Here is a 25,582-nt window from a genome sequence, read left to right as displayed (position 1 = left end):
TTACATCAAAGTCTTAGGTTTGACACTTACATGAACTATAATAGAAATATTGAACTCTAAACTTGAAAATAAACTAACTAATCAAGATCTTAAGATGCAGAACATAGTTCTTAGTTAGATCTTGAAGATCCAAGACTCAAAAGTCTAGATCAAGCATAAGTATACAAAGTTATCTTTAAAGAAAACTTATTTGTGTGTTCTTGAACTTTCAAGTTAACTTCTAGTTCAAGATTAATGAGATCAAAGTTAACTAGTAACATTTGACCAATAATAACATAAATCATGAAATTAAAGTGCAAGTAAATGAAGTAAATAGCTAAGTAAACAAGTAATTAAGTTCATGGTTTGCGTACTTTAAAGATTCAAGCCTAAGCTTGATCTTTAAGGAAAGTAAACTTTAAAGTTTATTTCATGAATCACAAGTATGCTTTCAACACATGAACTTACAAACTCTTGAAAGAATATAAGTAGAACATAAACTAGTAAGTTTAGTTCTTTTGTTCTTGATAAATACAAGATATTATGAAGAATCAAACTAGTAAGTTTGATCTTGTAACTAGTAAAGAACAACTAACAAAGTAAGTAATCAAAAGCAATATGGAACAAGTAACAACTAGTAAGTAATTAACAAAGACAAGTATCACAACAATAAACAAATGATGATGATATTTGATGGTTTGCTACGGTTTTTAGGCCAAAAGAAAAGAAGAAGAAAGTCCTTGTTACTTACAAAGTCTAGAGAGAAAAGAGAGAAAATGAAGATGCAAGTAAAAGTGTGTTGTTGTAATGAGAGAATGCAAGTGAGAAATAATGAAAAATTTTGAAACAAAACTCCCCTTATGCCATTGAGAGTGGACGGTTTTTCAAAGGGGATGGGGAAGGAGTTTACACACTAGTCTCTTGCATGTAAAGTCTTAAAAGATTGGTTAAATGGAGTGGTTTCATGGGGATCATGGTGTAAGTATTATGTGACTAGATTCTTCATGTAATAAACTAGCTAGTTTCATTCCAAGGTAATACTTACATATTAATGATGGGCTAAATAATCCTTGTAAGATGTAGGGTGGGCTTATAAGCCCATATTCATGAGTCCATAACATTAATCAAGCCCAAGTTCAAGTAATTAACAAGTTAATCCAATAAAAGCCCAAGTAACTAACTAATGACCTTAGTTAATTAAAATGATTAATAAAATTAATCATGAATGTAAATAATACTCGAAAATATTATTCGTGTAATGTACGTATGTCACAAAGACGTTTCGGGCATTTAAAAGTCAAGTACGGGCAATCATGGCAACATGTAAATGTAATAACATACATTCGTTTAATCACACGTATTAATAATAATAATTATTAATAAATAAAAGTTGGAATTTCCAGGGTCGTTACAAAAATACACTATGAGTTAAACCCAAACCCAAGCCCCTTAGATTTTGGTATAAAATCTAAGTTTCTCGTACACTCTTTTACACTCCTTACAAGAATAAAACTCTCAACCTCACAAATACACACTCTCCGTTGATATTATCGATCAACTGTGTTTTTCTTTTTGATCTTATTTTTTTGGATGATCTTCACCTTCTCCATGGCCATGTATTTATAATGCATCTTACACGTGTATTACGTACATGTGAACACAATGTATGAAAACATACCACAAAACATAGCCATACTATTCTTCTTTCAACTTCAACATTTTCACATGCATTAAATGTTTGTCAAAATGGTAGGCTACCGTCCAACAGATCGTTTACTTCAATCAAAGCATACATCACATCGGCTCGTTTGAGATTATTGGAGTTTCGATCAATGTGAATAACTCTACCAAAGTTTTTCGCCATTTCAATAGTGCAATTAGGAGAGCCATTGTTGAACGGAATGCCCTCGATCATAACTTTGGTAATTCTGAAAAAACTATTCTTCTTCTGGATCATTGGAATAACCTCCATAGATTTTAGTTCATTCATTGTTGGACCCATAGTCATTCTTTTGTAGCTCTGCTCGTCACTACATTGAACGATATAAGCATATGGGTCCCAAGCAGAGATCGACGAGATTGCAATATAATGGCTTTTCCACCATTTAAATAACTTAAGAGATTTAATTGAACATTTATCAAAAATAGCCACTATGATAAACGATCACATGTTTCTTGATTAGGAGAAAGATTGATATTGAAGTTCGTGTTTGGACTATTGGGTTGTAAATTCGAATCTTGTGCAGGTTGTTCTTGTGGTGTGATTGTGGTATTAAGATCCTTTTTGCCGATTCCTACATAAAGGCACCTCCCATTAATGATCTTACCATTCATCACTGAAACGACACTGTTTGCTTGATTCTTGTCGTCGAATTTTACAAAAGCAAAAGAACGGTCCTGCTTTCATGAGATATCTTTGATTGTTCCAAATTTTTTAAGGATGTTGTAAATTGTATATGTTGTGGTAAACTTTGATAATCGACCTAAAAATACAGTACATTTTTTTGGGAATGACGAAAATTGATGATTAGGGGTGAAGGGAATCTGTTGTTCAATGGGGATGGAATTGGGGTATGAAGGTTTGAATTGTTGAACCAACGGATCTTCGGTCCAGCGGTACCGCGGTTACACTTGTGTACTCGCCGGGCTAGAGGTCTCGGGTTCGAACCTCGTCACCCGCTCCAGGAATTGAAATATATTCCTTGAAGGTGGCCCAGAGGGAAGGTTTTACCGACCCGCTCCGGGACTAAGGTCCGGCCCGCCTGCCCCTCGGGATGGTTTAAGGGTCGGATCCTCAGAGTGTGGTTCGGGTTTCCTGCCAGAACGCGCGTGTGTGTGTGTGTGCAAATGATGAGTGTCGTTGAAATAAATGATACGCTGATTCAAGCTTGCCGTTCAAAAAAAAAAAAAGGTTTGAATTGTTGATGGTTTATGCTGTTTGAATGTAGGTTGGAAGGATAGAGAGATGGAGCCATATTTTTATGGGTACCAATTATTATAATATTGATTAGTCACAACTTTAAATTATAAGACACTCAAATGTGTCTCAACTCAAGCTTTAAAGTTCAAAGAAACTACGTTTGTTAAAGAATGGTATTAAAGTTTGGAATTTCTCTCATAAAGATCAAGACGAATCTCAACTCAAGCTATGTGATAATGAAATTAAATCACTCAAAACTTGCTTTCTAAGTCGTGATCTCTCTGATGTCGAATTGGCGTTTCTTGCCGAGTTGAAATTAATCAAAAAGAGGTTATCAATCAGAATTGAATCAAAACGTCGTCTTCACTCTCGCTTTTTATGGTTAAAATTGGGCGACATAAACTCTCGTTTCTTTCACATGGTATCAAGAATCCGACTTCAATCTTCTTATATTTCTTATATTTATGGTCTAAACATCAATGATTCGTTCACGGCCTTCAAACTTACGTTTGGGAACAAAATCCGTTTCTTCTTTGTCAATCGGTTTTTTAGTTTGCACTCTTTGTTGTAATTTATTTCAAGACGATGTTTAGTCGTTCTCTTGTAATCGGTAGCTTTCATCGATTTGATGAAGCTTTATATTAATATATTCTCTTTTTTCGCCGAAAGAAAAAGACACTCAAATGTATGTGAAGTCTTAAATTGATGTGGAACGGATTATTAACATATCAGTATTTATGAGTATGTGTTGATAATTTAGCAAATAGGTGCGCTATAATGTACGCAGTACATATGTGAATGGTCTCAAATTTTTGGGAGCCAATGCTTATGTTTCAGTTTTCAACAGTAACGATCTTGGATCTTGACAAACTTCAAAACTGCAACGTAAGTATGAGAAATCACCTTGGCCAAGGCTGGCTTTTTGGGAAGCCCGTTCCCACTGTGCTCACAGCCTGGTTGGCCTACCTGCGGAACAAAATAGCTTGCCTAATTATTAAAACGACAAATTATTAAAACTATTTTTTACCCTACAATTTAACGACAAACATAGACCAAGTGTTTTCAAACGCTTTATAAGTTCACAAACAAATTGCATTACAAGAAAAACAACAATTTTAATACTCCGTAATATACTTTTCACAACTCCTATGTGGTACACACAAACCTAAGCTATTAATCAAACTTGAGCTATAATCCGTTTGGGCCCACTTAAAAGTAGACCTGGCAAAATGGACCCAAATTCTTAAAAATGGGTCCATTGGGTTTACTTGAAGACCCAAATGGGTCCAAGCACATAATATAACAAATATCTTAAAGACCCAAATGGGTTCACTTCAAAATATTTGTTTTTCGGAGCGCGTTTTCGGCGCGCTTTCAGGGCGCGATTTCGGCGCGCGTTTTCTCTGCGCGGCGCCCTTTTTCGGCGCTCGTTTTCGGCGCGCATTTTCGGCGCCCCATTTCGGCATGCGTTTTCGGCGCTGGTTTTCGGCGGGCGTTTTTGGCGCCCGTTTTCGGGGCTCGTGTTCGGAAGAGATACATCAAAAAATACAAACAAGAAATTTTTTACTAGCCCGACCCAACCGACCCGGGACTCGACCCAACCCGTTCGACCCATTTTAATTCTGACCCGTTTCGACCCATGACCCATTTCGACCCGAGCCCATTTGATCTTTGACCCAACCCGACCCATCTCGACCCATTTTCCAGGTATACTTAAAAGCTACCAATTTTGACCCGAACCTGTTCCAAATCATTACCAACCCGCCCATTTAGCCACCTCCAATAATTACGAAATACAAATTTCAATAGCTCGAATAATCATCAATGTATGTACATGGACCTCCTATTCATGTATCTTTTGATCCTTGAGCTTTGAGGCCACTTTCTCCCTACAAATAAAGCGAGATAAGTTCATAAAAAGAATGAATATGGTACACATAAACCTAAGCTATTAATCAAACTTGAGCTTTAGTTACAAAGTTAGAAGATCATAAACAAGTTTTATTATTTCTTGCAAAAATCCTAGATCACGTGTAAGTGTAAGCTGCAGCTACATGTGTTAAGGATACCTTTCTTGATATTTCAAAATGATCCCTTCCCATATCTCCTTATTTCTCAAAAGATTCTCATTGATCTACAAGTAGTGCAAAAGGAAAAAAAGAATTAGTAAGAAAATGTTCTTAATCTTGTATGAATCAACAAGACAAGAAGTAGGGAGGAAAAACAATTACATGGTCTAGAAATTTCTTCTCTTTAAGAGCTTTATCTAGCTTGGCTTGCATCTGTTGCAATTTTGTATTCGCTTGTAATTATTTAATATCACATAATCACTCTCAATCGCACATCCAAACGACCCCTATGTCATTGTTATTATTATTAGCAATATTAAACAGTAGTATGATAATAAATAAGTGCCAAACTCAATCAAAAACTTTATGCTACTTCAATTCCCGGAAACTGAAAACTTACAATCTCTTGATTCTTGAGTTGGGCAGTAAGGAGCACGTAATACTCGTTAACAATCCACAAATGAAACAAGAGTAAGCATTATTTGCACTAGAAGAGGCAGTTGACGCATACAAGAGTGAGTATTATTTACATTCAATATTTGAATACTATTATCATCCAGTAGAGATTATAAACAGTAACAAGCCAATCCGCCACTATCCAAGTAATCATATAACCGTCTCTACATCTCTTGGTCCATCCAGACCATCCCATATTACATCTGTTTGTTAAACTAAATTATTACAGTATAATGTAAGGGACCATTATTGCATCAGTTTTGTTAGTTATTCTAACATCGGCTATAATCCCACAAATCTCTTTTTTACTATTCCATGTTTAAAACAGGTGAAAATATGTATTAATCTTGTCCTACAATAGCAACCATATGTGCGTCTTAGATCGGCAGCACAACGCCTATATCTTTGGAAAATAAAACAAAACTTCTTAGGGTTAAGCTGGAATGAGAGGAAGTAAAAAAAAATGTATGGATTCAAAGTAAGATTAAAAAATGGAGCAACTAACACTTATAGTATTATTTACATTCAATATGTGAATATTATCATTTAGTAGAGTAGATAGATAGAAGGTTCAATTTATCTGGCCACTAGTTTCTAAACAGCTAAACTTTCACGAGCACTTCATTTGTAGAGATAAAACGTCCCCATCCTTTCTTTGTGAAGTTGGTGATTGTTCAGTATTTGTTTCTCGACAACATCAAATCGACAGTAGCTGAGCACCACATAGAAACATTGCATACTTGTAATTGATAAATCAATCAACAATTTCAACCCATTTACCCTGAAACTAGTCAACTAGAGTTGTATACCAGTAAAAAAAAAAAAAAAAAAAAAAAAAAAAAAAAAAAAAACAAAACAAAACTTTTTATAGATATAGACTTGGATAAAAAGGAAGTGGAACAAATTGGTTGACCGGGCAAACATCGGTCATAGGGATTTCAAATGATTTTAAAAAAGTTCATTTCATAATGTAGTAGATTAACTCTTATGAATAAAAAATTATCAACAACCTGACCTAATGATCCCCTACCCATTTGGGCACACTTAAAAAGCAACCAGAATGTAGAAGAATAACTAATACTGTATAATTCTTTCAGTGTATAAATGCCATACTGTGATCTAATCCCATAAAAATTTTCTATCAACACTGATAAGATTAATATTACAGGATTTTCAATTCGTGTAGCAGCGTTTTTATCAGAAAAAATACGTAAAAATATACCCAAAACAACCCCCTAACACCTTAATACTTACACTGCTAATGGAATCATAATATTTATAACATAAAGAACCTATCAAAGAATCTAAGAACTAGACACTTGCATATAACACAAACACAGTACCTGATAAAAGCAATTTTCCTAAAATGATAGAAGCACCAGTCTGATATGTGATAACAGTGGGATCAGCTGCAACCATAACACCATATTCGTTAACCGCATCTTCAACTATATTATATTATATTATATATAAAATATTATATATATATATATATATATATATATATATATATATATAAACGAGTTTATCTAGATTTTGAATTTTTGTATGTACGAGCCTTCGAGCTTGGTCAAAGGAACAGACAACTTAAATTTTTTATGTAGTTTTATTAAAAAAAAATTATAAGTTAAAAACTATCGAGCTAAGGATAGAATATTTTGACTGTTATGTTATGTGATTCAACTCAACAGCCCTAGCCCCTAGCCACGGTAGCCGAATTATATAAAAGCGTCATTTGATTACCTGGCATAGCACTCCAAAACATTTGCTGGCAAGGAGACTACTTTTGTCGTTGTCACGTTAGGTGCCAAAATATTGTAGACGTCTAATACTAGTGAGTCGTTTTCGTGAAGATTGATGTATTGCTTCATAAGTCACACCGAAATCCATCCTGTTGGACTCGCTGACTGAAAAGGTATGACCAGCGTAATTACTTATATGGCATAGTACTTGCAAAATTGACGTCGGATCGTTGTACTTCTTGTGATCCTTCTCCATCCCATAAATAGAATTAACGAGAAAGGCGTCGGTCCACTTGCCGTCTGAATTTTTCTGAATGTCGTTGACTAAAAATTTGATGGGGCGACATCCATTTACCACATCACGATGATCTTGATTAAGATAAATTTTTGTCCCTTTTAAATATTCTTCTTAAAATTTGCTTACATCTCTCACAAACTGGATAGTGTTGGTAATGGACTTCAGCGACAAATGACTCAAAATCTCACCTAGTTTCATAGAATGAAATTAAATTACCGTTTTATAAAACAATAAGTATGAACATATATACTTATAATTAATGGCTCTATCGAGTCAACAAAGCGTCGATTTATCGGCGACTTGAGCGCCGCTTATAGCCTAAATTGAACTTAAGGCAGGTTTAAAACTCATGGAAGTTTGATTCCACCATTTCTATGGCATCTCATACTTTTTTTTACCTACTTATTGGCCGGAGGTGCCATTAGGAAGCTATCTCTCTGGGCGGAGAATCACTTCTTTTTCCGAAATAGGAGAAGAATTGTCTACATCTTACATCCTCATATATGTGGGATTGAGTTTTGTTATTTTTGTATACTTATAATTAGTTGTAGACATACTCTGTCGGTGGATTTATCCGTTTTATGATGTATTTAACATTTTCAAAGTCCTTAGGTACGTCATCAAGATTGTCGGCTTCTACCTCTCCAATGAGGCGTATATCATTAAATGCATGAACACCCCCGCTAATGCAATAGCGTATCAACCGGGCTAACATCTTATAATTCGGCTCTGGAAAAAAAAAACATAAGATGATAGAAAAATAAGATTTTTCATCAAACCCTTTACATCTCGTCCTGAAATATGCCACAACATTACGACAGCATACGGCGTTGGCAACGTCGTGCCGGAGGATGAGCTTGAGGACAGGTTTGAGGGCGGTATCCTTAGGAATCCTCTTACTACTTAAACTCCAAAAACAAAAAGAACAAACAATCTGAAATTGGTACTTTGTGTTTCTTCCCAGAAACTAAAGCCCGATAATTTGAGTATTCCATCTTCTTCATTGATGATGTTGTTTGCAGTCAAATTATTATGTGAAGAACCATGTTTGTGAAAAAATGATAACCCTTCAACTATACTTATGTAACTAAAATAGATAATAATAAAAAAATATAATAATTTATAAACAGCTATACTTCATAAATAGTATACGGAGTATTATTTTTATTACTACCTGAAGTTTTCTATAGCTCCACAAAGGTTAAACTTCTATCTCGTAAGACATCCCATATGTTATCGACAACATATTTCCTCAGAGTTTTATCCGCCAACTCGAAGGCCATTAGCCAATGGTTTTTCTTTTCATGGTGCTGTGCACCGAAAAACTTGACAATGTTAACACAGACGGATGTGTTGGCCCACATCATTTTGTATAAATCAGTATAACATGATAACTTCGGAACAATCCTCATTGCTACCTTTATGTCACCAAAACGTCCATGATACCAATGAACTTCTTTTTCATCGTTCATGACCCTTTTCTCTTCATTTGCATGTTTGTCTATTGTTATTTCGATTGAGTGACTCGTAGCAATATACCTATGGAACATAATTTGATCAAACGTGTCCTTATGAAATGAAGAAATCTTTAAAGAAGAAACATTCATGACCAATGTTTGGTATATCATAATCTTTACTGGGCGAGTTTGAATTTCTTTTGGAGATTCCTACATTTGGTGACGAAATGTTTAATCAAATTATGTTCCGAAGGAGGATTGCCACGACTCACTCAATCGATATAACAATAGACAAACATGCAAATGGAGAGAAAAGGGTCCTGAACGATGAAAAAGAAGTTCATCGATATCATGGACGTTTTGAAGACATAAAGGTAACAGTTAGGATTGTTATGAAGTTATCATGTTATGCTAATTTATACAAAAAGTTGTGGGCCAACACATCTATCTGTGTTAAAATTGTTAATTTTTCGACGCTAAGCACCACGAATAAGAAGACCATTAGCTGATGGACTTCGAGTTGAGTGATAAAACTATCAAGAATATATATTGTCGATACAATATGGGATGCCTTACGAGATAGAAGTTTAACCTTTATGGAGCTATGAAAAACTTTGTTTAGATAGCAATAAAAAACATACTCCGTATACTATTTATGAATACAGCTATTTATAAATTATTAAATATTCTTTACTATTACTATTATTAACTACAAAAATATAACTAAAGGGTTATCATATTTTTACAAGCAAGACTTTTTACATAATAATTTAACTTATGACAACATCATCATTGGAGAACATGAATAACCAAATTATCGGGTTTTAGTTTCCAGGAAGAACTCAAAGAAACACGACGTAAGTACCAATTTCAGGTTGATTTTTTTCTTTCTAAGTTCGTGTTTTTGGAGTTTAAGTAATAAGAAGATTCCTAACGGTACCGCCTTCAAACCCATCGTCAAGCTTGCCCTCTATCATGTCATTGCCAACACCGCGTGCTGTCGTAATGTTGTATATTTCAGGACGAGATAAAAAAAGCTTGATGAAACATCTTATGTTTCTATCATCTTATGTTTTTTTTTTTAAGGCTGAACTACAAGATGTTAGCTCGGTTGATACGCTACTGCAATAGCGAGGGTGTTCATGCGTTTAATGATGTACGCAGAGAGGTAGAAGCCGACAACATTGATGACGTACCTAAGGACTTTGAAAATGTAAAATACCTCAGAAACTGATAAATCCACCGTCGAAGAATGTCTCAACTAATTATAAGTATACAACAACAAAACCTAATCCCACATATGTGGGGTACAAGAGAGGTAAGATATAGACAATTCTTCCTCTATTCATAGAGTAAAGAGAAGTCATTTCTTCACCCAAAGTGAAGAATAAAGAAAACTCTATGGATAGAGAGATTGCTTTCAAATGGGACCTCTGGCCAATAAGCAGGTAAAAAAAAGGAGACGTCATGGAAATGGTAGAATCAAATTTTCCATGGGTTTCAAACCTTCCTGAAGTTCAATTTAGGCTCCAAGCGGCCGACAAGTCGCCAATGAATCGATGCTTGTTGACTCGATTAATAGAGCCATTAATTATAAGTATATATGTTCGTATTTATTGTTTTATAAAATGATAACGATAATTCTATTCCATTCTATGCAACATGAAACTAGGTGAGATTTTAACTCACTTGTGGCTGAAGTCCATTACTGACATTATCCAGTTTGTGAGAGATGTAAGCAACTTTTTAGAAGAATATGTCCTTGCGAACGATCTCAGCTCGATTGACGAAGTCACTCTTGAACAAGGAAAACTCATCAGGACCATCGATCCTAAAGTCCTCCCTTTTTATACGAACGAATTTCTGTTCTTCCAATTTGATGTTCGCGGGTCCGTCGTGATCATGAGTTTCGGATTTAATAATTGCTCCAATACGTCGTTCAAGGTGTTGACGGTCACCAGGCTTCATATCAACCTCAACCTCAAAGAAGCAAGAAGATTACGAAGTTAATTACTGATAATTTCTAAAACATTATCTAGGTGATTACAAAGTTAATAATTTCTAAACCATTATCTAGGTTTAGAAGATCAACATAAGATTAAAGGTATATAGTATGGTGTGTCCAATTTTATCTTCTTCGAATTGTTCAAGTACCAAATTGTTATTTACAAAGTGAATCACTTTGATGTGGTGTTATTTTATCTCATTTCATTCATTTATATTTATATTTATATTTATATGTATATATGTATATGTATATATGTATTTATTATGAAAGAATTAATAAAACGGAAGTTGCATTCATTCCTGAAGTAAATGATTGGATACTCAAAACTGCTCTAAATATGAAGAGGTATGTATTTTAGAGGTTGTAAGGGTAGGTCTGGTGGGCATTCCGTTGGACATCGACTTACGATGAATATGTGTTTAGTATATTTTGGTATTGTCCTAAATGTGAGATACAAACCATTATATTCGGATAGTTTTCAAGAAGATTCTCCATGTTTCTCCTCGTTTTCTTTTTCTAGTCCACAAACACCTTCAACTAGAAGAGTAATAAGTTAAAAAAACAAAGGATGAACAAAACAATAATTTGAAATAACATGCAAGTTAGGTCTAAGTCGGTGTAGATTTATTTTTGAATAAACAAAGGCTCGGTATCTCCCCTCTATCACATAAAAAGTTGCTTATACAGGGCATATGGCTCCATAGCACCATAACCCTAACCATAGTCCAAACACACGGATGGGCCAAACCCAAGTGCACAACTTATTGTGGTTAAGGTGGGCCTAAAATAGTTTGTTAATAAAAGACTTTTCTTTACCGACTCATATATTCATGCTTTCCTAGATCTAGCTAGGAGATGTTACAATGAGCATTCATAAGTTACATATCCAAACATACATCCATACGAAAAAATAAATACAAACTAAAACCCGGTCATATATATTTTTTTCAGCTTTTTTCAGTTCCAAGCCAAAATGTGAGGTCTAAAATCTTTAAATTTTTGCCAAAAACCCATATTCTCATGACCGCGAGAATGTCTATCGCCACGGGAATAAACTTTGCTCGCAACGCTGAGAGTACTCAGCTCGCAACCGCGAGGTTTAAGTTTTACCTCCCGCTCATGAAAATTTCACAGATCTTAGTAAGCCATTTCGCCACTTTTTGACCCGAACCATCTTATCCAACCACATTCAATTCAAAGATGTCGGAACCCAAAATGGCATCTTGCATTCAATCTTACTACAAGGTTCCAAATAGTCAAAAGTAATACACTCACCAACTCGTTGTGTAGTAATACATCCACAAGCAACTCTATTCTTCTTCCTCAATTTGATTTCTCCTTCCCCTTCATACTTCTGATTCCCCTACGAAACATGATAATAAACACTTCAATATGTAAGATAAAGACTTGTATATGCAATATGGAACGAAGACTTTACGAATTTCAACCGCCAACAACATCGCATCAATGTAACTTATTCATGTTTGCTAAATCCATTAACGAAACTTCAATCGTTATTTCGCAAGAAGAATACTCAGATATAACAGATATAACAGACCAATTAGTTCAATATTACTTACTCCGTAACCATCCGGGCCTAGCCTGGGTGGCCACCCATGAAATCTCCCCTGTTTCCAGCAATGGTGCAGGTTCGATCCTCGTGGGGGGGAGTTTTCCCTGATTTAATTTCCAATGGCTTTGAGAGTGAAATAGATCTCAGAGCCCTCTTGTGAGATTCGATCCTGGGTTTCTCCTCGACGCGTGCGTGTGTCTTACCAACTAACCAAGCCGTTCAAAAAAAAATATTACTTACTCCGTATTACACTAAGCTATATCACACAACGCAAATAAAGGTACAATATGATATACCATACAACACGAGTAAAGGTACCCCTTAAGTTCCACTATGCGATTTTCCACCATCAATAACACTACATCAATAAAATTCTTTCACGACTTGAGAATTCAATTTACAAAACCATAGCCCATTAACAAATATGAGTTGTAATCACTTGCATCCATAAATTTGCTTGAAAACAAAGGGACCAATGAGAACGCGACATGTGGCGCGAAAATCACATGTGATAGAAAAAAAATTTCGAAATTTTTTTTTTAAATATTTTTTTTCGAAAATTTTTTTTTTTCGAAATTTTTTCCCGAAAATTTTTTTTCGAATTTTTTTTTTTTAAATCATATGTGATTATGCATGTCAATCACATGTGATTGTAAAACCAATCACATGTGATTATGCATGGCAAATCCAATCACATGTAATTGTACAATTCAATCACATGTGATTGTGCAGGTAAATCACATGTTATTGTAAAAAAAAAAAAAAATTAAATTTTTTTTTTAAATTTCAAAAAAAAATTAAAATTTTTTTTTTCAAAAAAAAATTTTTGAATTTTTTTTTTCAATCACATGTGATTTTCGCGACACATGTCGCGCTCTCATTGGTCCCTTGAATCTCAAATTAATTTATGGAATCAAATGAATATTCCTCTAACAAATATACAAGTTCATTTAAATTTATAACACTACTATTTTTACAACATTTATTTATTACTTCAAATTATAAACATGCTTCTACCCTTCTGTGAACCAGGTGGTTATTTATAACCTTAGCTATCACAATCTAAAAATCAGAACAAATGCAATTTAAGAATTAGTAAAATATATCATACCTAGGTTTAGGGTTTGGTAATATTCTAAAATCCACTCCGATAAATCAGATGAAAGACAAATTGTCAAGCTAAGCTTTTGCTAACAGAATCTGCTTCTGGTGGAGAAACTGCAGCAAAAGGTACGACCGCCGGAGACGGATTCCGGCAAGGAAGAAATAACCAGAGGTGAAAAAGCAAAACGGGAACCAGGGATTAGAAAACGCGGAAACCTGCAAAAAATAACACTCCGGTGAACCCAAAAAACCGCCGGAAAAAGAGGCACCGACAGAAATTCCGGAGACCGACAAGAAACAAGCGAAAGAAACAACCCCTTACTCGTCGCCTGTTGAGAGAGACGAAAAAAGAGTGTCGAACGAAACAAAGATCAGGTGACCGGAAAACGGCATGGAATATCTCAGAATAGATCTGCGATGAAGAAAGCCGAACCACACCATACCAGACCCAACAACCCACTAAGTACCAAAGTAGTCGCCGCCAGTTGGCCGGCGCTGGAAAAAAAAGTCATATGGCTGAAAACATGGCCAAATATCCGGAAATGGAGGAGAGAAAGAAGAAGGCGGAAGAAAAGGAAAAATGGAGAAGAACTGCTGAAAGGAAGAAGCGAGTGGCCGGAAAAGCTAAAACAGTCGGATCTGAACCAACAATTTGAATTCTAGGGTTTTGTGCCTGAGAAAAAAACGAAGAGAGAAAATGATGAAGGGTAGAAGTGCTAGGGATGTCAATACTATCCACCCTATTTTAATGCATATGAATGATATGAATGATGAATGAAATTAAATGTATATAGATACGGATATAGAAAAACCTAAATGGATATGAATATGGATATGGATGAAAAAGTATCATCCATAGATATATTCATTAAAATCCGAAATACATATGTTAATACATAAATATAGATATATGTATACACGTCTACTATTAAAAATGCATTTACTGTTACACATACATTTTGCTTGCAACCATATAATAAATTAACTATTAACTATGATAGTTTATAATAAAACACATATATCTAACAAGATAAACATACAAATTACAAATTTAATTTGTCATAATCTATGTTTGATGGTAAATTCAACAAATTGTGTTCTATTTTCGACAAAAAGTACACGTTTTTGTAGATATTCGGAAATATTATAATAGTTTTTGAATATCCAACGGATATCCATTAACCCGCTTAATCCAGTGGATATGGATATGGATGGATGAACTGAAATTAAATGAATATGGATATGGATATGGATGAACAAAAACTAAATGGATATGGATATGGATACGGCACTACCCGATTCATATCCGATCCATTGTCATCCCTAGGTAGAACTCTAGGGTTTTATGTCTAATATTTCTATGTTTTACATTCTTCTTATACTGTAGTTTTTTTTTTTTCTCAAAAAAAAAAAATTAAATCGTAAAAAAAACTAGGTAAATTTCATTAAAGGTAAACCTTTAGAGAGAGCAAGTACGAGCTCACAACACGATTACAACAAACCAAACATTCTTCTTATAGTTTGGATTATTATCCTACATTTTAATCATGAAACTAAATCTATATTTATATGTCGATTAACCGATATTTATTAGCAAATGTTGAATTTTTAACTAACGATCACATGTAAACATTATGAGAGAGAGGAGCGATTTTATGTTTAAACATCTCAGTTGATTATTTTGCATTTTACTCTGTAACACGTATTACATCACATGAGTCTCAAACCTAACAAAAAATAGCATATGAAAGCATTCTCTGTAGAAAAGTTATGTATGGTCAAGTTGCAGTAGTTGTTGCTATTTCGATGCAATCGGTTTGTTGGTTGTTCTTCAAGTCTTCAAAGACGTTCGATGCCATTTTTGACAGGGTCAAACTATGTGAGGAGTTTCAGTTGTGGTTTCACATGTTGGTTTTCAAGTGATTTGTATTTGTGCAACGTATTGGGATGTAATTTGATTTATCTTCATTATATATGTCAAATAGATCATTGGATTTATTGACTTAGTCGAGCCTGAATATTATATTGTAATACTTTTAGATCTTTTCAATCTCTTTTATTTATAATTCATGTTTTTTTCACTAAAAAAGGTCTCGTACATGCGAAAAATACGTATAACCAACTTGTCCCATAATACCACAAGGGTGGTAGCTATTGGTCAAACTTTACCTCTAAAAATGGTGAAACTCCCAGAGGTCCCATGTTCGAATCTCTCCTAGTGCAAATGTTTCCCCTTTGTTCATGGAGGTTCATTCGTATGGAGGTTCATTCGTGATGACTCCGGACTATTCTTGCACGGGTGGTCGCCTGGAATAAGTCGGATCGCAAAGCAGATCGGAAACCAATATATACCCAAAAAAATACTTGTCCCACAACATATGTGTCTAATGTAGGTGGTTCAACGCCTAAAAAAAGGTCTTCATAAAAATAAAAATAAAAAAAAGTTGTTGCAAGTGAATTGGAATGAAAGGAAGTAAAAACCTATGGAATTTGGAAAGATACCAAATAGAGCAACTACCACCTATTTACGTTAACTTGTATAATAATATCATTCAATACAAAGTTCATTTTATCCATCCACCGGTTTCTTAACAGCTAAACTTTCACGAGGACTTCATCTGTAGTGATAAAACGTCCCCATCCCTTCTGTGTGATTGTTCTGTGTTTGTTTCTTCAAGAGACAACATCAAGTCCCGAAGCTGATAACCACATAGGAAGATCAGCAATACTTCAAGAGACAATTTCGACTCAATTATCATTATCATTTTTGGATACAAAATGGTACTGTTTTTTAGACTTGGATAAAAAAAAAAAGGAAGCGGAACAAATCAGTTGACCAGGCGAAAATCGGCCAACGTGTTTCCAAATGCTTAATAAGTTCATAAATTGCATTATCAAACAAACAACACTTTTAAAAATTATAGTTTCCACAACGCTTGTGGTACATTAACTTTTATTATAATTATAAATTATATTATAAATAAGAAAATAAATATATCAATGGCCTGGACAACCTGACCAGAACCTCTTCCAACTCATTACCAAACCCACCCATTTTGCCACCAAATACGTAATACAAGTTTAAATAGCTCGAAGAATCATCAATGTGGAACTGTACCTGGGCCTCCAGTTCTTGTATCTTTTGATCTTTGAGCCTTGAAGCCTCTTTCTCCCTACAAATAAACAATAATAAGTTCATAGAAAAAATGACTACGGGAACACGTATAACTTAGCTATTTATCAAACTTGAGTTTTATTTACAAAATTAATCAAAAGAACATAAACAAGATTAAAGATCTCTTGCAAAAATAATGTGTTAAGGATACCTTTCTTGATATTTCAAAATGATCCCTTCCCAAAAAATATTATTATTGATTTTTGTTCTTTTTCGTGTACGTATCAATCAATCAGTACGGAGATAAACAATTACATCGTCTAGAAACTTCTTCTCTTTAAGAGCTTTATCTAGCTTGGCTTGCATCTTTTGCAACTTTGTATTGTGCTTTAAAGAATCTTTTACAGCACCTGAAATATCTCTCTCGTTTTGTTCTTCAAATTCATTGAGTAAAGATTCATAATACTGCAAAAAAGAAACAAATCCAGTATGTAAAGCACTAATTTCATTCATTAATACATGCATCATTAAACAGTATTATAATATTATAATAATTTATAAGTGCAAAAATTAAAGAAAAACTTTATGCTAATTCATTCCTGTGAATTATAAAAGTGAACTTACAGTCTTTTGATTCTCGAGTTGGGTAGTAAGAAGCTCGTTATACTCGTTAACAATCTGCAAATAAAACAAGAGTGATCACTCGTGATTTGCACCGTAAGAGGCAGTTGACCCATATACTTATAAATGGGTCAATTGAGTTATGCTATACCTCTAATGGATCAAACAAGTCAAAAATTGCTTAATTTTTGTATTTTGTAAGTATAGAACCTCAAGTAACTTTAATTAAAATATTAGGTTTTATAGAATACTAAGCCTTGGCTATCAAACTTCACAGTTATATAAAATATTTAAAATAAAAAGTTGGACAAACTGTTTCATGCCAATCCCGCCTGACTTGTTTCAACCCGTAACACTAATACCTTTTTTGACCCTTTATCCAACCCGCCCATTTTCCACCTCAAATTATTACTTCCGAAATTTTAAATTCAAAATGAAGACAGAAAGTAATAGTACAGATTCAACTCGACTATTCAAAAGAGCCTCGTGAAATCCAGGGCAATCACCGTCATTACGCTCACTGTAATTATTCAATTCCACCAGTTTTCCATCCGTTTTAGATTGAATTAAACGGTGGACATAATTGTCTCCAACATAATCCCAGACACGTTGTGTTTCAACTTCAAGAGAGTAACAATGTTGTGTTTCTTTCCAGTGTTCAATAGCATGTCCTTCTTTATACCTACACCACAATCAACATTGTGTTGTCATGCTGGATGATGCTGCACATCGATTAAATCACAAATGAAGTAACAACGAGTCACCTGCCACATCCAACAAAGCCACAAAGAAGACATATCCAGACATTTTCTGAGGTTTGACAGATCATGCATTTTGACTTTTCAGGTTGTTGTTGGCAATATCGACATACCTACAATAATATTGAGAGTTTTAAGAACAACTACATGGACACCCACAATTGACTATTTATCAATCATGCGCTCCCCTTGACCTTATATACGGATATAAACAAGGTTCAAACGGGAAGGTTGATATCAACATGTTAGATATGTTTTTAACTGAACTTGTGCCAAGTACAAAACAACTTTTAAACTACTATAGGCTTGTCATCACTCATCAAAGGGGGCACAAAATAAGACGGTATGCACTACACTTATACTTACAGGACATGAAGAGTCCGTCCACTTCGATATACACGAGCAGTGGAATGAATGATTGCACATAGTTGTCAAAATCCCACTCGTATCTTGGTCCAATCTCTCTACATAGAAAGATATGTTAATATGTGATAATTCACATAGAAGGAAAAACAGCTTATGTTCTATAATTCATGATTTTCAGATATGAATATCGACAGTTTCATGGGGACATTCATAAAACTTCTTGGATGCAACGTAAAAATACATTCAAACGCATCAATAAACCAAATACTGCAGCATTTAAGAAGGGAACAGAAAACTTATTAAACATAAAGAAGCCAAAGAGATAATACACTGATCAAAATAAAGATCAAGTCAAACAAAGGACTATAAAGCTAGAATGGAGGGTCAGAACGTTATGATAGATTTGCATAAACACTTGACGATATGTAACACCTTATTCCTTCTTTGGTAAAAATAGCATATAAGTGTGGAATCAGAAGTTACAAATTACCGAGACAGACTGGACAAGAAGGCTGCTCTGTATTTGCAGCAGAAGTATGTGCGTGTTCAATTGAGCTTGTATATTGCACATCAACCGTGAAAAGCACACGGCATGACTCTGTCTGCAATCATCCACAACAATTTACTACAAAGCATATATACACCACTAATTCTCAAACAAACTATAGCTAAAGAAGAATAGAAACCTCCAGAGATGAAAAACGTCGTCCATTGAAATGCTTATGAAATGCATCAGTTGATTTTTGCTCATCAAACCTTACCAAAATACTGTAACAATTCTCCATTCCATCATTCCTAAAACACAAGACGTTAAGCAATAACATAAGCTAGGTCATATAATAAAAGCTTTTATACAGAGTACTATATGCAAATTAATTGTAAATAGCAACCTGATTATGCGCATGTCCAAGATATGATGAATAAAAGAGCCACAAAACTGACAAAAGTCGGCATACGTCATGTGATTTGGTACTCCAAGTACACATATAAGAGGCATTCTTCCAACCTAAACAATATCAGAGAAATTAAAAGATCATCACTAACATCACGTAGTATCGTGATCGATTGTTAATTAGCAAACTGAACATGTTATTAGTAGCCAGTATCATGCTGCAGTTAATAAATTGAGATACGAATACATATAATCTAATTAATTAGCGAAAAATTAGAACATATGATTATAGAAAATAGTACTAGACATGTGAGAATTTACAGGTAAATTGGAGGATGACGAAACGGCGTCGTCTAGAAAGAGTTGCATCACGGCTCTGATTTCTTCGATTCTAGGGTTTCCGGAAGAGAAAGGGAAGGCCTGAGTTACGTAAGCATTGGATGAGGATGGGGAGGATGAATCACCGACATCGGTGATCGGAAGCTTACTGACGGACGACGGCCGGAAGTAATCATCGGCGACGGTTGATGTAGGAATCGAAATTGCGTTTGCTGAAGTTGCTTCCGACATTGTGCTTTTTTCTTTCCCGGTTAGAATGACTGACTGATCATACACGCTTGCTTGATGAGGTTCAAAGAGAACAAGGTTAATCGTGAGGCGGTTAGACCGCGAGCTAAGAGTGGTTGAGTGCAACCCGAAACTGGAAGTCACGTTAGCGGCCCATCATGATTTTCACTAACGTGAGAACTAACCACTACTAATCATGACATACTCCTTCAAATAAATTGAGACCCACTTATATTATTTAATTAAAAAATATACAATCTTTAATACTACTAGTACAATAAATAAATACATATGCTCCGTCTTCAAAAATTTTACAAAAAAGCTAACACAAGGACCAACTGGAGGACTAACAGGAGGACTAGCCGCTGCCAATGGCGTCCTGTCGGGCTAAGATGTGGACGTAGAGCAAGACACAACCAATTGGAGCAGCCTAAGGGTAGAAAAGTTACCTAGCTTGTTTCGGAAACGCCAAAGTATCCACCAAACAAATGTGTTTAAATGACGAATTTCATGTATTTTTCTACCGAAAACATTCTTTCTCACTTTAATATTTTAAGCAACAAAATGATACACTTGGTCGGCAGGGGCTAACTACTATTCAAAAGGTTACATCCGTTATACGTCAATTAGTGTATAGTATGACGCCAGATATGTTTGTCGAGTATTTAAAAATAAGTGAAATGACATCATTGAGATGTTCTCAAATCTTTTGTCAATGCGTATATGATTTATATACTGAGTATTAAAGAGTGTCTGAGGGAGCCTATTGCATAGCACGTTATATAGTGCACACAAAGAAAACTATAGTTTACGGGACACCATCGTCTAACTTGATGAAACATGTCGTCACATGTTCCCGATCAATTTCCCGTGTGCACACTTTCCAAACCTTCGAGACACGAGTACATTTGGTACTCGCTACCAGACAATATAAACCCTCATACTTCTCTCCCTTCATCAGGACCTTCCTGCCACGTGTGATTTTCATAACTCCACCTACGGCCGAATAGCCGTATCCTTGAGAATTCAACTGGCTTAAGAAAATTAGATTCTTACACATCTTTGGTGCGTACGCCACACCACCAAAAGTGTAAGCAGCTCCGTGAAACAATATTATTTTCACCATGCCAACACCCTCAACATCACATGTTGAACCATCACCTAAAGTCAGCACCCCCGCTTTCTTTAATATTAGCTTATCAAAATAAGCTTTCTTGGAACACACATGCATCGTACAACCAGAATCTAAAATCCATTCATCTTTAGCAGAAGTAGAACCTTTAGAGACTGTGAGAACATCTCCTAAATTAACGGACTCATTAACTGCTACTACAGCTGATGAACCCCTAGATTTATCTTAACCATTCTTCCAGAGTGGACAATCCTTCTTGTAATGACCCCACTCTTGACATTTGAAGCACCGGACACCCTTCACACCGTCTCTTGATCTGAACCTACTTTTATTACCAGATCTCTTTTCGGCAAACCTTCCCTTTCCATGACCAACCATAGCAAACTCATGATCATAACGGCCATCAGATCTTTGTCTCTTATCCTGAGATAAAAGTGCCGGTACTACCTCCTCCATCTTTACAGTAGCCTTTCCGTAAAGAACAGTAGTAACCAAAGTATCATACGAACTGGGAAGAGAGGTAAGAAGAATAAGGGCTTTATCTTCTTCCTCAATATTAACCTCAACTTTTGCAAGTTGATCCACCAGACCATTAAACACGTTCATGTGTTCAATGATATTCCCGCCATCCTCCATCTTCAACCGATAAAGATCACGCTTCAAGTTTAGCTTTGTGGTCATATTCTTCCCGAGATATAACTTCTCGAGGGCCACCCACAACCCTGTCGCGGTTGTATCGCCACTGACATTATTAATGATCTTATCACTGATGAAAAGGCGAATGGTACTGACACATCTTTCCTCGATGTCATTCCAATCGTCATCCGTCATCTTTTCTGGCTTGCCGTCCTTTTTACCCTTCAACGGCTTTGCCAAGCCCTGCTGAACCAGGACATCCTTCACCCTTGCTTGCCACAAGGTGAAATTCCCGGTTCCATTAAATGGCTCCACCTTAAACTGCATACCGCTATTTCCCGCCATCTCAAACCAAAAAACTACCCGATAAACCTGGATACGCTCTGAGACCACTTGTTATGACAATTTGCCTAGCACACCCACACCAGCGGAAGCGAGGATATAATTTGTTTGAGACAAATTTGCGAGAAATAATAGAAAGCAAATAAAGTAACTGATAACACGACGATTTAACGTGGTTCGGCAAACCCTGCATACGTCCACCCCAAGAGTCTCCTTTATTCGTATAATATAAAAGAACCCGGTACAAGAAAAATACACTATGAGTTAAACCCAAACCCAAGCCCCTTAGATTTTGGTATAAAATCTAAGTTTCCCGTACACTCGTTTACACTCCTTACAAGAATAAAACTCTCAACCTCACAAATACACACTCTCCGTTGATATTATCGATCAACTGTGTTTTTCTTTTTGATCTTATTTTTTTGGATGATCTTCACCTTCTCCATGGCCATGTATTTATAATGCATCTTACACGTGTATTACGTACATGTGAACACAATGTATGAAAACATACCACAAAACATAGCCATACTATTCTTCTTTCAACTTCAACATTTTCACATGCATTAAATGTTTGTCAAAATGGTAGGCTACCGTCCAACAGATCGTTTACTTCAATCAAAGCATACATCACATCGGCTCGTTTGAGATTATTGGAGTTTCGATCAATGTGAATAACTCTACCAAAGTTTTTCGCCATTTCAATAGTGCAATTAGGAGAGCCATTGTTGAACGGAATGCCCTCGATCATAACTTTGGTAATTCTGAAAAAACTATTCTTCTTCTGGATCATTGGAATAACCTCCATAGATTTTAGTTCATTCATTGTTGGACCCATAGTCATTCTTTTGTAGCTCTGCTCGTCACTACATTGAACGATATAAGCATATGGGTCCCAAGCAGAGATCGACGAGATTGCAATATAATGGCTTTTCCACCATTTAAATAACTTAAGAGATTTAATTGAACATTTATCAAAAATAGCCACTATGATAAACGATCACATGTTTCTTGATTAGGAGAAAGATTGATATTGAAGTTCGTGTTTGGACTATTGGGTTGTAAATTCGAATCTTGTGCAGGTTGTTCTTGTGGTGTGATTGTGGTATTAAGATCCTTTTTGCCGATTCCTACATAAAGGCACCTCCCATTAATGATATTACCATTCATCACTGAAACGACACTGTTTGCTTGATTCTTGTCGTCGAATTTTACAAAAGCAAAAGAACGATCCTGCTTTCATGAGATATCTTTGATTGTTCCAAATTTTTTAAGGATGTTGTAAATTGTATCTGTTGTGGTAAACTTTGATAATCGACCTAAAAATACAGTACATTTTTTTGGGAATGACGAAAATTGATGATTAGGGGTGAAGGGAATCTGTTGTTCAATGGGGATGGAATTGGGGTATGAAGGTTTGAATTGTTGAACCAACGGATCTTCGGTCCAGCGGTACCGCGGTTACACTTGTGTACTCGCCGGGCTAGAGGTCTCGGGTTCGAACCTCGTCACCCGCTCCAGGAATTGAAATATATTCCTTGAAGGTGGCCCAGAGGGAAGGTTTTACCGACCCGCTCCGGGACTAAGGTCCGGCCCGCCTGCCCCTCGGGATGGTTTAAGGGTCGGATCCTCAGAGTGTGGTTCGGGTTTCCTGCCCGAACGCGCGTGTGTGTGCAAATGATGAGTGTCGTTGAAATAAATGATACGCTGATTCAAGCTTGCCGTTCAAAAAAAAAAAAGGTTTGAATTGTTGATGGTTTATGCTGTTTGAATGTAGGTTGGAAGGATAGAGAGATGGAGCCATATTTTTATGGGTACCAATTATTATAATATTGATTAGTCACAACTTTAAAGTTATAAGACACTCAAATGTTGTAACGACCCGACCAAAACCGTTATTGACGGCGCCGTTAACTTAGGTCCCGTTGCGTGGTCGTAGTCCCTATATGAGACTCGTTTGACCAAAATTATGTCGCATTCATTTGAAAGGTACAAGACTTGCAAGTTTAGTTTACAAAACCGTTCGACAACAAGTCTAAGTTTACAAAAGTCATAAAGTATAAATGAAATAACTTGCGACATAATATAAGTTGAAAAACACAGTTGCTATAAATAGCGTAAGTATGTAAACAAAAGTTTGAATCCAAAAGTGCTATCCCTAGCGTATGTATGTATGTATGCTTGACCCCAAGCAAGAAATCAGAGTGTATGCATGTATGCTCGACTCCAAGCAAGTATGAGTGTACGCGGAAGCATGTATCAAATAGCCAAGTATGAACCTGAGAAACATATAGAAAACTGTCAACGAAAAACGTTGGTGAAATCATAGGTGTTTGTAATAAACGTTGTTTTTGAACCACAAGATTTAGTATTTCCATAACGTTGATTATCATAATCGTTTGCATTCCAAAAGTATTGTTCGCGAGCACCCAATTATCAAGACTTAACGTTTCCTTCCATAGAACCCCATCACAATAGTGTTAGAACATACACTGTTTCTCGAAAATATATTTCATCCGTAGACGGTAGCGAACCGTCCGTAATGAGGGTTTGTCAAACCCGTATGGCCACACAATATAAGTTCTCGCTTACACCCTGCAGGTGTAACTAATGATAATCGAATTGAGGATTTTTGTTCTAACTCGCTGTGGAATGTTTGTTTTCCTTGTACTTGTGTTCAAAGTATAAAAGTAAGTAGTACAAAATGTAACAAAGTATATGTTTCTCAGCCCACAATTTAAAAGTATAAAAAGTTGTTGAAAAGGTGGGACTATGATCTCACCTCGAGTGCACGAGTATAAAGGTACTTCAACAAGTAAACGTGTACATGAAAGTTGCTTAGCCTTGACCTAAACAAGTAAGTTATATCAATTAACCGGTTACGATACAAGGTCGGGTGAAATGTGTTCAATTAGTCCTATGGCTCGTTACGACTCGAATAGTATAGCATGTGAATCACGTTGTCAAGTTTCATGCAAGAATCACGTATAAAAGCATGTTAGAACGTTTGCATAAAAGTTTGGTTAAGTTTGACTAAAAGTCAAACTTGGTCAAAGTCAACGAAAAAGTCAACACGTTCGGGTCGGGTCCCGGACTATTTTTCTATGCTAGTTATTCATATACAAGTATATTAGAACAAGTTTCATGTGAATCGGAGGTCGATAGCTAGTCAAACATTTCGCGTGAAATGCGCCAAACAAAGCAGAATCTGGCCAGGCCAATCCGCGCGCCGCGCGGGGATGGGGCGCGCCGCGCCACCATCTGGGCAGACACTTTTCTGTTTTTCAAAGTATGCACGAACCAAAACATTTTCCAACCCAACTCTTGACCCGCAAACACTTATAATGCCTATCATATATCGTCGAAAAGGTATTTTGACGAGGAATACAACTAACCACATATCATCAATCAAAAACATCATTTTCAACAACCGATTTCTCGTCAAGTGATCAATAAAAGTCTATTTTCAAATTTTCAAGTTCCTCAAATGCATTTTGAGTTTCGGGAATCCAATTCTCACATATGATATGCCGTTTTGAAGGTAATG

The 25,582-nt window shown here is 35.7% G+C and overlaps 1 protein-coding gene and 1 long non-coding RNA gene across 3 annotated transcripts; both read right to left on the bottom strand.

Annotated features, from left to right (window-relative positions):
* Positions 1 to 5,860: 5,860 nt before the first annotated feature.
* Positions 5,861 to 14,298, bottom strand: LOC139857808 (uncharacterized). 2 transcript variants are annotated; one of them, XR_011762707.1, is made up of 7 exons: positions 13,929 to 14,298; positions 13,614 to 13,822; positions 12,205 to 12,292; positions 10,611 to 10,901; positions 7,168 to 7,652; positions 6,768 to 6,833; positions 5,861 to 6,136 (listed from the first exon to the last, which is right to left on the bottom strand). It is a non-coding gene; the product is annotated as an uncharacterized lncRNA (long non-coding RNA). The 2 variants fall into 2 exon arrangements; XR_011762706.1 differs by having other exon boundaries at positions 13,614 to 14,298.
* Positions 14,299 to 15,991: 1,693 nt separating this feature from the next.
* LOC139858960 (BRAP2 RING ZnF UBP domain-containing protein 2-like) lies at positions 15,992 to 20,055 on the bottom strand. Its single transcript, XM_071847786.1, has 12 exons — positions 19,680 to 20,055; positions 19,357 to 19,472; positions 19,153 to 19,261; positions 18,957 to 19,068; positions 18,467 to 18,564; positions 18,107 to 18,213; positions 17,799 to 18,024; positions 17,346 to 17,399; positions 17,021 to 17,186; positions 16,933 to 16,966; positions 16,725 to 16,779; positions 15,992 to 16,305 (listed from the first exon to the last, which is right to left on the bottom strand). Exons 1-12 carry the CDS (start codon positions 19,926 to 19,928, stop codon positions 16,210 to 16,212), a joined length of 1,422 nt encoding a protein of 473 aa, XP_071703887.1. The 5' UTR covers positions 19,929 to 20,055; the 3' UTR covers positions 15,992 to 16,209.
* Between the last annotated feature and the right edge of the window lie 5,527 nt (positions 20,056 to 25,582).

The sequence above is a fragment of the Rutidosis leptorrhynchoides genome, chromosome 7 (assembly GCF_046630445.1).
Source record: "Rutidosis leptorrhynchoides isolate AG116_Rl617_1_P2 chromosome 7, CSIRO_AGI_Rlap_v1, whole genome shotgun sequence".
Classification (NCBI taxonomy): Eukaryota; Viridiplantae; Streptophyta; class Magnoliopsida; order Asterales; family Asteraceae; genus Rutidosis; species Rutidosis leptorrhynchoides.
Note: the sequence above shows the minus strand (reverse complement) of the source record. Positions and strands in the feature narration are given on the sequence as shown.

Excerpts from the sequence above, each read along its gene's own strand:
- LOC139858960 (XM_071847786.1), bottom strand. The coding sequence starts at position 19,928 with ATGTCGGAAGCAACTTCAGCAAACGCAATTTCGATTCCTACATCAACC. Across the intron at positions 18,025-18,106 it reads GGCTTTGTTGGATGTGGCAG|GTATAAAGAAGGACATGCTA; the intron begins GTGACTCGTTGT and ends ATTGTGGTGTAG. Across the intron at positions 16,306-16,724 it reads TACAAGAACTGGAGGCCCAG|CTTCGGGACTTGATGTTGTC; the intron begins GTACAGTTCCAC and ends TGTGGTTATCAG.